At 43.0% G+C, this 12,254-nt stretch overlaps 1 protein-coding gene across 1 annotated transcript in view; it reads right to left on the reverse strand.

Moving 5' to 3' along the window:
- Positions 1-7,863: 7,863 nt before the first annotated feature.
- Map1b (microtubule associated protein 1B) overlaps positions 7,864-12,254 on the reverse strand; it is an 89,034-nt gene continuing 84,643 nt past the window's right edge. Inside the window, exons 6-7 of the mRNA XM_051172426.1 lie at positions 10,022-10,260; positions 7,864-8,990 (exon numbers count right to left, since the gene is read on the reverse strand). Coding sequence (XP_051028383.1) covers positions 8,835-8,990; positions 10,022-10,260 — 395 coding nt within the window. The 3' untranslated portion in view covers positions 7,864-8,834. The remainder of the gene's footprint in view (positions 8,991-10,021; positions 10,261-12,254) is intronic.

The raw sequence follows: 12,254 nt of genomic DNA on the forward strand, positions 1-12,254 counted from the left end.
ACCAATGAAGAGAAATCACTGCTTTGTGCTTTAATTAGCCCCCCGGGTGCCACAAGCTGTCATGTGTACATGGCCCTCATAAACACAGTCTTGTGCAGAGTCAAATGTGCTCAGCAAAAAGCATTTTAGATCGAATGAAAATGAACAGTTTGGACTAAGCCGATTTGAGCCCAGAAACAAACAAAGCAAAACAGTCAAGAAGAAAACAACAGTGAAATACAAATGCTTCCTGTCCTTCTGTCCTCCCCTCAGAGCTTTGTTGGTACCAACCTTTGCATTGTGTTTTATTGCCTTTTACTAGGCTATGGATATCTGCTCTGGTGATGGGACAATTGCAGATCATGAGTGTGAATGAATGTGTGGCGTATGTGCCCGTTCATGTAGGTGTGCACACATGAGCTTGTAGAAACCAGAAGCTGATGTTGGATATCTTAATCATGCTTTTTCTCACTGGACATCAATTCAGCTAGGCTGCCTGGTCAGTAAGCTCCAAGAATCTCTCTCTTCCTCCTCCTCCTTCTCTCTCTCTCTCTCTCTTCCTCTTCCTCCTCCTCCTTCTTCTCTTCTCTCTCTCTTTCTCTGTCTCACAGACACACACATACACACACCACACTGAGCTTATAGACATAGCTCTTATTTAGATTATAACGCATGCACAGCAAGCTCTCCAAACACTGGACCATGAGGCCAGCTTGAGGTTGTAGATTTTATGAGAACTCAACAGTGGCCTTGAAAATGGAAAAGAGGATAGCTCCTTTACACTCTGAAAACCTCCAGCTCTGACAGCCTCCTGGTTTTGCTTTCAGTACTGATAAGTCAGTGTGCTATTTTTTGTTTTTCACTGCAGCTGTATGATGCCCTTTAAGGAATCTTTAACCACTGCAGAAAAGAAATATAAATGGGTGCTGAGGTGGAACAAGGAATTAGAACTGGGTGTAAGGAACATTTTTAGAAGCCTGTGTCATTTGGGTCACCGAGGTGGGGATGCAGTCCGAGGCTCAGGTGTAAGCAGGTTTCCTGCCTGTGAAAGAACAAGGGAGGGAGAAGTGGGCCTGGCAGAGACACACTGATTGAGGGCTATCACTGCCTGCCTCTGCTGCCTGGAGATGCTCAAGGCTAAGGCTCTTTTTTGTCATAACTGATGCCAGCTAACTGAGCTTGTGACTAGCTCCTGTGAGGCCAGCACTCTCCTCGGTACGTTCTAACGGCCTTGAGTGGTATGCTTCCTCTGCCTCTCTGGAACAGGACCTGCTGCTGGGTCTCCCGGCTTCCTGTGACATATACATCACTCTAGCGGGCTCCTTTGCTTGAGACTTGATCTGTAGTTCCTGGTATACCAGAGCGAATCAGGTGTTTCGGCTTTGCTCTGTACACCTCTTCCCTAACTGGGCTCTGCTGTTCTGTTTTGGTAGGAAAGGCAGAGGCTTGCCATGTAGCCCAGGCTAACCTTGTGCTCAAGATCATCCATCCTGAATACTGAAACTGCAGGTATGGGCCCCAGAGAAGTTGGCACCATTTTGAGCCAAATGGAGCCACTGAAGAGAATATTCGGCTTCCCACTGCAAGGCGATCGAAGGGGTTGAACTGAGGGCCCCACCCTTGTTCCTGAAGGCCCTGAACCATCCTCAGGGCCAGTTTGCCACACCCTTTAGAGTGTTAACCTCTATCTATTTTATGAATTCTGAATTCTCTGAACTCATCGGTGGCACCAGACTCCATGAAGGCAGGAGCTCTTCTTGCCTTCTTAATTGCTGGGTCCAGGGAACAGTCATGACCATGAGGAAAGCACTTGTACTTACTAAGTAGCATTACCTCTAAGGTTCAAAGTCTGAGGACTGAGCTGTAGTCCCCCAAGATAATAACTCACATGCAAAAAGCTGCATATACGAAGGTGAAGCTTGAACCACAGGGAAGCCTCCATGAGAAGTTCAACCCAAGTGAAGTTTTTCAGGTAGATGTTTTATGGGGAGGGGGAACATACCAGAATTACCACTGTCTGACTTATCTCCTGTTTATCAGCTTACCCTCTGAGCAGACAGCTAGGAGATAAAGAAGCTAGAACCTCGCACCGGCATGCCCAGCCAAGCTGACACTTACTGATCATTCATAGCCAAATGGCATAGTAAAACCCTTCACCTGCATTGCCGTCCTTAATCCATAGGAAGACGCTGTGCTTTACACACAGACAAGAAAACAAGCTCTTAGAAAAGCAGAAAAGCACACCCAGCACTCAGGAGGCAGGGTCAGGCAGATCTCTGTGAGTTGGGGGCCAGCCTGGTTTACATAGCGAGTCCAAGGCTACATAGAGAAACCATGTCTGGAAAGAAAGAAAGAAAGAAAGAAAGAAAGAAAGAAAGAAGAAAGAAGAAAGAAAGAAAGAAAAAAAAGAAAAAAAAAAAAGAAAAAAAAGAAAGAAAGAAAGAAAGAAAGAAAGAAAGAAAGAAAGAAAGAAAGAAAGAAAGAAAGAAAGAAAGAAAGAGAAAAAAGGAAGAGTGACGAAGCACAGAGGCTACCCTCAATGGGATGGAGAGCTGGAGTCAATCCAGATCAAGACTTGGCAGGTCATTGTCTTGGAACGCGCACACCACTTCCTCCATCAACACACACACACACACACACACACACACACACACACACACACACACACACACACACACACAGGCTAGAAGGCAAGGACTCAATTGGAGTGATCCCAAGAAGGCAGGTGAAAGGGAGAGAAACTCAACAGGGAAGAAGGGAAAACCAACCGGGGGCAGGGGGAGGGGGTTGGTTACACAATTAAGTGGGAGTAAGGCAGGCTCACTCTTGCTCTACCCTCCAAGAGTCTAGGGCACACCTTGGCAGCTTTCACCAAGGGGCGTGGCAGTCGAGTACGTATGTGTTAAGTCCATTTCATCATTGGCTGGTAGGACGGCTGGCCTTCTAACATTCTACCACCACTACCATCAGCAAATACCCCTGGTGAGAGACCAGGCACCATCCATCACCAGGGACAGCTGTCTACAGGAGCCTGGGGTAAAGCAAAGGCAGAGCTTCTCAACCGGAAGTAGTTTCCTTCCAAGGCACTTTTTGTAATGTCTGTTGGTATGTTAGATACTCAGGGCTGCTGTTGGGATCTCCTGAATAGAGGCCAGGAATGGTGCCAAACCTCTTACCACACACCCCAGGAACTCCCCAGTCCAAATATTAATAGTTCAGAACCCTCGGCATTAAGACCTATGGGTAGGGCACCCAAGAGAGTTTCTAGAGTGATAGATTAAACAAACTGGGAGAGCAATATGGCTTGTTTCTTTTCTGGTCAAATGTGCATATGAGATATACAACGAAGGGAAGATTATTGTTCTTTCTGAACAGAGTTCCTCAGGGAAAGGGACGAATGGTAACCTGTATGAAGTTGCTGCCTGTGCATAACTGGGCTAGAAGCCTGCAGTGCCCTAATGAAGATGCTGTGATCTGATCATGGGAGTCGGGGCTGTGAGTCTGTAGTACCCAGTAGCCTTATGAGGTGAGAGTGAGAAGGCATTGTCTGAACCGGGTGCACAGTTTTGTCTTTGGTGAATCATAATGGCAGAAAATGTGATTGTGAATGTGAACTTTTCAGCACCAAAAAGGTGAATGTTGTAAAAAAAAAAAAAAACAAACAAACAAACAAAAGAACAACCCACGTTATGAACGAGGCCATGAGGAGGGCATTCCAACAGGCTGACCTCTGGAAGCTGGCCTTGCAGTCTAGCAACTTCCGGGTTCAAAAATAACCATCTCCCCCTCTGATATGGCTTTTGTGTATGGCCCCAAGATGCTATTGCCTGTGCAATATTGAGGAAGTTAAAAAGAAAAAGGAAAAGAAGAGGCAATGCCCCTCAAACCATGTCAATAAAATATCTGTTTCAATATTTGTTTAAAGCAAGACCATTACCAGGCCATGTGCTTTTTGAGAGTGAATAAGTACATTAGTTTCTGATCTGTCCTTGGCATGTTCAGGAACAGGGAGTTTATTCTTGTCACACTCACCTGGACATAAATTCCATTATGGAATTTAAATGATGGATCAAGGCTATGAAGAAGATTTATATAATAATTATAAAAAGCAAAGAAACTGTCTTTTGATTACTTAATGCATAAAGGCATTTGCTTCTTTCTTTTCTTTCTTCATATCCAGAGTTCAAAATATTAATCTTTATAACACCTTCAGAAGCCTTCTACCATGGGAAGTTTCCTCCAGTGTGCTGGGCCACTGCTGGAGTGGATGCCTCCCAAGCTGTGGTTCACCAGCCATCAAATGCCCATTTGATTAAAAAAAAAAAAAAAAAAAATCACACCCAGAAGCCTCCTTCTCATGGACACAAAGTCCCTTCCCTGAGCAGCTATTGGCTTGATTATAAAAGACAACAAAAACACTTTGCAACAATCAGTTTGGGGCCCTCTTCTTGGCTTATCACCCACAACCAGGGAGGCCCCCATGAAATGTCCTTTCATGGTGTGGCACAATCCAGACGACAAGAAAAGACAAAGATGTCTCAGCACACCAGTGAGCTTTTGCCACTTTGTATTTTATTGTGGAACTGAGTTTCTGTTTTTGTTTTTGTAGGGTTTTTTTTTTGTTTGTTTTTGTTGTTTTTGTTTTTTCCTTTACATCAAATATCCTCAATGGAAGAGGGGATATTGCACACAAATATCATAAAAGCACTACATATTACTTTCACTGGAAACTAATTTTTTCTACATTAGATATGACTGGGTAGGATGGAAGTGATGCAGGGTTATAAGACTTAATACCATACACAGCTGCAGACCGACACAAACACCATTCAGAACAAGAGAGAGGAGTGGGCTTCTCCACAGCTGGGCTCAGGGTTGCGCGCTGCCTGCTTGCTGGCGCAGGTAAGCAAGAACCATCGCTGGGGCGAGGGCAGCGAGCAGAGCCGCTTCTCCGGGCCTCCAGCCTTCTGGAGCTCCACACGTGCCGAGAAGCCGATTGTTAACTGTTCTTTTCCTTCCTTTTCGGTTTTTGATGCTGCCTTTGAAATGAATCCACACAGTCACAGGTTTTGTTTCTGTGTGTGTGTTTTTTTAAAAATCGTGAACAGTTTAAATACCAGGTGAATAAAATGTAATTGCTTGCTACCAAAGCATTGCTCATCCCTAGGCTGCTTTTGGTGTGGTGTTCAGCTGGTCAAATGATACGAGCTTACAGTTCCTTTCACATGGAAACAGAATCTTTTTTTTTTTTTTTCTCTCCCCTAAATCTGAAGTACAAAAGGAAAAAAGAAGAAAAGTCATTATCCTAACTCACAAATGTCACTGCCAAGCAGGGACCTCCTGTGACAAGTGACAGAAGAGGCAAGAAAAGCAACTCCAGAATTGTAGCGCGGCTCCCAGGAGCTGAGATTTGTAACAGAAATGGAAAGTGGTAAAATTTCCATTAGCAAATGATTAAATTTATAAAACGAGGATTTAGAAAGCTCCTAAATTTCATAAGCTATTGGAAACACTTAAAACATTCATATACACTGGGGGGAACCATTCACTATGATATGTAACATTAAGAAAAAAATTTTTTTCTTTTGAATTCCATGGAAAATGGTGTTTGGGGTGAGGGGGTCAGTCACTGATTCCAGTCCCATCACAAGACTGAGAAAGCATGCATGGGGATTGGGGTTTGGAAAAAAGAGGACAGAATTGGTTAAAATTGAAATGGAGGATTATCTCTAAGATTTAGTCTCTGTAGAATTTTGTTGACAAACACTACCAAAAAGATCGTGATCAGGAGTGCTAGCTCAATAGAATTCCATCATTTAAGCAAGGTGGAAATCCCTTCCACTCAAATATTCAATCTATACAATTGGATTAAGAATCGTATGCACAAATCTTCGAGACATCTGCATCAGTGTTTAGCTCTTACCACAAAATGTACATGGCCCATTGTGATGGCTCCTTCTAAACTAATCGTGTCTGTGTGGAACCAGCAAAATCAGATTAGCCACACAGGTAGGAGAGGTGCCTGGGAAGTCAGGAGACACGGGGTAAAACAAATGTAATTCACCCTGGTGTCCTCAGCGCCGTGGCCACCACTGAGAACAGGGGGTCCAGGAGGGTGCTGCCAGATTGTGTAGGAATCAGAGCCAGTAGATTGGTGATGGTTTTTAAAACGATTTCCCTGTCTATGGCTCTTCTAAGGTATTTATATATTTAAAATTAAAAAAAAAAAAAATGTACAGGCTAAATGGATTTAATTTGGGAAAACTGGAAAATAACTCCATCAGCTATGAAAGAAAAGCCAACAAGGGGTCCGGATTTGGCAAGAAGGCTAGAAACTGTTTCTCTTCATGTGTATTATGTGGACAAACCCAACAGTTACCATTAAATAACTACTTTTTGTGTATTCGACTTGTCTCATGAAGTGTGAAGTTAATGAGTTTAGGGTCAATGAAGTCTGTTTTCATCACAATGACGTTTCCATCATACATGACATTTTTTGTACCTTTAACGTGTTACTTTTATGGGTTTGAAAGAAATGGGATAATAAATAAAAATTGTATTCCTAGAGACGCCTAACAAAAATAGAATATTAATTTTCTTTAAAAAATTAAACATTTGGAAAATGTGATTCACAGCATTAAGTAGACTGCACGGGTCCTCAGTGAGGGGACCCTGGAGAAGTATTGTTTAAAACCCTCAGAGTAAATAGCAGTGCGAAACATATACTTCACAGACAAAAATAAACTAAAATGTAAGTTTTGAAATAAATAACTAACATACAAAATAAAATGAGGTCATTGTTCAGTACTCCATAGATAGTAAGAGTCTGCAGGAAACGTAGCGTGACAGAGCACAGCACAGTTGTCACTGAGAAATTTGCCACCTCTGAACCCTGTACATGGATTTGCCACTTGAAACTCGGCATCAGCTTTCCTTGTGATCTGGCTTCATGGCTTTGTGGGTCATTGATGACAACAGTGGACGTATATGGTGAATGTAGAATTCATTTCTTTTCAATCTATTATCTTTCATGTAATGTTTTCCAGAAACAAAGTCCCTCAAGCAAACTGGTGCTAGGGTTCTTCTGAACTTGGCTCTTTTACCTCATGAGGTGGGACAGCACTGGGTGATGGGCTTAAGGCTCCGAGCGTAGCCTACGCTGCCACCCACCCACTCTCAAACAGCATGTACTCAGACCTTCACGTTTTGAGAGCCGAAGGGTGGGAGGTATCACCGTTTCCGGCAGTTACAGGTTTTAATAAATAGTACGACTTCAATATCAGACTTCAAATTTTGCCAGAACCTCAAAAAAAAAAAAAAAAAAAAAATCAATGTTTGTCTTACAAAACACTTAAAATAAAATAAAAAAAAAGACCATCACTTAATTTTTTTTGCATTTTCCTGTAAATGAAAACATTCGTTAAAAAGTTCATCTATGAAAAGTTCCCGCGTATCTTTAAAAAAAAAAAAATCTTCTGTACATGAGTTCCCATAACTGTGTTGAAATTAACGTTAAATTAAAAACACTTGCCAAAACCTCTTCCACCTCCACCGTAAGATTCACTGTTTTCCCAGTTCTGATCATAGAAGCCATTTCGACTTTGATCTTGATGTAATAAAGAAGCTATGAAAGGTGCAACTTGTTTGGCTGAGGGGCCACGGAGACATCAGAAGCAGTGGCATTCAACAAACATGACTCAGCATTAAAACCATTGGACCAATCAGATGAGCTTCTAGTACCTTCCTCCCCACACGCTCCTTTACCTGGAGTATCTACAAGCCTACATGGATGTCTTAAAAACTTGCTGTCTCAGGTTAAAAAATAAGTGCATCCGGTTATTCTTTGTACATTCAAGTCACTTCCTAAGGCAAAATGTCTCCCATGTGTGCTCCCAAATGCTTTGGTATTTGCTTTAGTTCACTGGGGTGGACTTGGGTGTTGCTGCATGCAGGTTGACTTGCTGTGGACTTGGGTGGACAAATGCTGGGAGCATGCCTTAGATCAGCCTACTCATGTGTTTGAAACGTCTGAGAGTTCTGAATGGGGCTCACACCGCTTGCATGCCCAGTCTACACTTGCTACATTATGCCGTGTGTAGCCTTTTATAGTAAAGGCATTTAATTAAGGCGTGAAAAAAAAAATCTCATGCCCTCATACCAGGCTCCATCTTTTTTTTTTTTTTTTTCTTTAGAAACATGCTTTAGGAGATTAAGACTCTTCCTGATGACTCTGATGAAAAATGGGAAACTCCACCAGTGTAGACCACAGAATAGCTGCGGGCTGAGAAAATGCAGACCGAGTTGCTGGTGTCTTCTCTCTACCCCATCCTGCCCACTCTTTCTCCCTGGGCATCTCAAAAGAACTCTCCACCGTGACATTTCCTTTCCTTGCATTCTTTTTCTTTCTCATTCTCCCTCTCTCCCTCTCTCCCCCTCCTCTCCCCTGCATACTTGTTGTCCTTCCCTCCCCCTCTCTCCCTCCCCTCCGCTGCCTCTCTTCCCCTCTCTCTTTCCTTCTCTAAGACAAATGCCAATACCAAGCAGAAGTCAGTTGGGTGCGCGAGTGCATGGCTTCCAAATGTTCAGCAGAGATGAACAGGGATGGGGGATAGGTAATTTTGCAGTAACTTGAATTCTATTGTGGGGGAAATGGTTACTTCCCTTAGCGATCAGCAAAAATTGAGAAATAGCAGTGACTTGCATCACCGTGACACAGTATAGCATTTGGCAGGTAATTGTTCAGTGACTTAATTGGATGAATGGACATTTTTTTTTTTTTTTTAGAAAAGGTAGTTTTAAATTCAAGAATTTCTGGAAACAAAGTTCAGATCCTGTGGTGCGGCCGGCTGCAGTCTCTACAGTTCTATCTTGCATGCGGGGAAGGACTCATCCTGCATCACCACTGTACTGCTGCTCGCCAAGACCATAATGTTGAGGTCTTGCTGCTTCTCGTGGGTCTCCTGGTACCATTCCCGCATCACTTCTGAGTCATGTGTTGGGATCAGAGTCACCTACAGAGGGAGAGAAAAGAAGATACTTAAAGCCAGGAGTAAAAACAGAGCAATATATCAGATCTCTACAAGAAGGGGACAGAATTAAAATGTCGTCTTCCCCGAAAAATACAAAGGAAGTAAGTTTTCAACTGATGTTTTCCAGGAACCACATCCAAGCTGTAAAAATAAAAAGTTGTTTGTTTTTCAGTTGAGGAGAGAATGTGGAGAATCCAAATCAGCTAGGAGCTTGTCAGTTCTGTTGGTTTCTCAATGCTGTCGTGTCAAGATGTGTCTGGATTAGGTATAGTCTCTTGCGTTTCCATTAACATGGGAGAAAACGTTGTATGGACCATACTCTGTATTTAATCCAAGAAGTTTTAGTTTTTGCTCAAAACCCTTAGAAACCCACCCCTTGGCCTGAAAACAAACACTGTGGGGTATAGGAGTGGGGTACCTACCAATTATAAAACAATCATATTTAAGAAGTGAACAGGGTTGCTAAGTTATTATTTACAGAAGTGTAAGTCAGATAACCAGTAACCACAGCCCACTAGGAACACAGAGACTGACTGGTTCGTATCCAGCCCTGAGGGTCTGGAGCTGAGAGTAGCCTGAGAAACAATGGCACTACTCTGGAATCCTACCTGGACACTTGGTCCCCATGTCCCTAGCCCAGTGACCACATTTCCAGTCTAGTCTGTCGGTCAAACACAAATGAGCAAAAACAATCCTCAGTAGCAATTCCCACATACGATACCCAGTGTGCTGTGGGGACAGCAGTTCATATCAGATCAGTTTACAGATGCATGGACTCTGTCTGAGGTAAGGTGGTCCTCCACTGCCACTAATGGTGGGCATCTCAAGAATTCTACTCTGGCCTATTTTCTGTATGCTAAGCTGACCTTTTGTGCAGTATATTCCACACACACCACTCAAGAGGCACCATATGTGGACTCACAGTCACAAATATGCCTATTTAAACATGGTTCCTTCTCTGTGCCATTAGCACGAGCTCAAATGCAGCTCAGATGTGGGCCCCATGTTCTTACCTGCATGTTGCTTCCCCACTGAGCCTTCCCTTCCAACAAGGCATCCAGGACAGCCCGGCTGGGCTCCTCCGCAGCAGGGTCATTCCCACTCACCACGTAGTAGGATGACCTCACTCTCTTGAAAAATTCCACGTCGACATTCTTACTATTACTGTGGTTGGGGATATAGCACAGGTCCAAATACACAGGGAGGCCTGGAGGCACGCTGGATGGCTTGGCCGTCTTAGTGGTTCCTGGACCTTGGGTAGCAAACACAGAGCAAGGGGGTCAAAGCAGTGTGAAGACACTGATACATCCACATAGCCCCAGCTAGGTCCCCCGGGACATGGAAAGGCTGGTAGTGTTCCCATGGCTCGGACACCTTGTACAGGGTATTAAATAATCCAAGAAAATACACCATGGTCGTTTATCATCTCAATAGGAGAAATTGACTTTGCAGACAAAGGGAAGTAAAAAGAAAAATAAAAAAAGAGTTTCCAGGACTTTTCAACAGAAGGAATTGGACAGTAGCACTCTCCACCCAAAGGATCTACTAATGAGCATCTTGATTTGAAAAGCTCTGTAAGATGGAGGCTTAAATTATGGATCCTGATGCCATATGAAATTGAACAACTAAACATGAACGGATCGGTAAGTTTTCAACAGTAAGAAATTTCTGATCGCCAATGACCAAAGATTAATTTAAAATCAGACATGCAATGAATACATGGGGTCTCTGGGAGGGCTTGCCAGTGTGAGACGCACAGCTTCACCGCAGCCTTGTTCTACAGTGTCAGGGTGCCCACTGTGCACCGCGCTTGCTGTCAGAATGTGCAAGCGCAACTTGCTCTTGTAGAAACATAATAGTTTAATTATGGAAACAAAGTATTTTCATAGTTTTTCTACCAGCACCTCAGCATGTAAGTTTCCAATTAGTGTATCTTTGGATTGGCTTCTGCTAGGATGTTTGATTTAAAAAGAAAACATTGCTATTTGAGTTAATGACTTGAACTTCAGAGGGAAAAAATGTCCAAGAAATTTGGGGTTGGATCTGGGAAATAATTTCCAATAGTTTCTGAAATGGCCCTAAACATATCTGCCATTCTGCATTACATATTTATGGCAGGCAATATTCTCAGCATGGTGATTATAAAAAAAATTGGTCAAATCCTACAGTATCAAGTATTCAGCTAGACTTTAATTCTTCATGTAAAAATGAAAAGCACACTCACTTCATCAGCATGCAGAGTTTTCATCTTTAATAAATGCTATATATACACATATATGTATATTTATATATTCCAAAGAAAAGATTTAAAATAAATTTCTGTATGAGTCCATATCAGTAAATGTTTGGTTTATATATCTATTTATATGTCTAGATACCCAGGGTTTTACAAAAATTTCTTGGACAAGGAGGAAAAAGTTTAAGGAGCCCTAGCTAATAACCATCTTAAAAATCCAAAGGAAGCATTCATATTTGGCAAACCATAGTTCAGTGGCCTTAATAATCCTTCTTAGGGTCTCTTAAAAGTAATTTGACCCCCACCCACAGCTCAACAGGATTCCCTAGCATTGGATCTAAGAAGTAGCTCAGACCTCAACCCCATATGATCTCCATTAGTCCTCAGTACCTCAGGCTCATCCAGTAAGTGGCTGAGCTAGCCCATACTCCTGAGAAAAAGGAAATGTCCAGAAAGACTAGGCTTTCCCAACCAACCTGGACACAGCAAACTGAGGAAGCTTCCGGAAGCCAACATTCCCAGCCTAAACCAGAAATAGCCAGGAAAAGCCAAGATTTGGTTGAGCCTCCAAAGTGTCCAGCACCCTGTTTGGTTTAGCAATCTGGCAACACTAGTGTAAGGAAGGAAACAGGCTGGAGTGCCAGCTCTACCCTCTGCCACGTGGTTAGAATCACCTCAGATGCTTGCTGACGTAAGGCCTCGTCCTGCAGAGTCTGACCTAACTGTTTCAGGGCCTGGACACCACTACCAAGGCATGATGGACAATTCAAGTGAGAGCTGGTTTGAGGACACTGTTACAAAGCCGTTTAAAACAGCAGCTAGATTTCTATATGCCGAGTCTTGGGGTGTTTAAAAAGTGGCATCTCAGGGTCAAAGCAACCAGTGAGCCCCATCAACTAGCCCATGTTACTCTACTCTAAGGCGGGGTGGGAAGATGGTGAGAATAAGCCAGACTGGTATTTACATAAGTGACCTCGTTTTATACATAGATTGGAAACCTCTGTGTGTGT

Source organism: Acomys russatus, chromosome 30 (assembly GCF_903995435.1).
Source record: "Acomys russatus chromosome 30, mAcoRus1.1, whole genome shotgun sequence".
Lineage (NCBI taxonomy): Eukaryota > Metazoa > Chordata > Mammalia > Rodentia > Muridae > Acomys > Acomys russatus.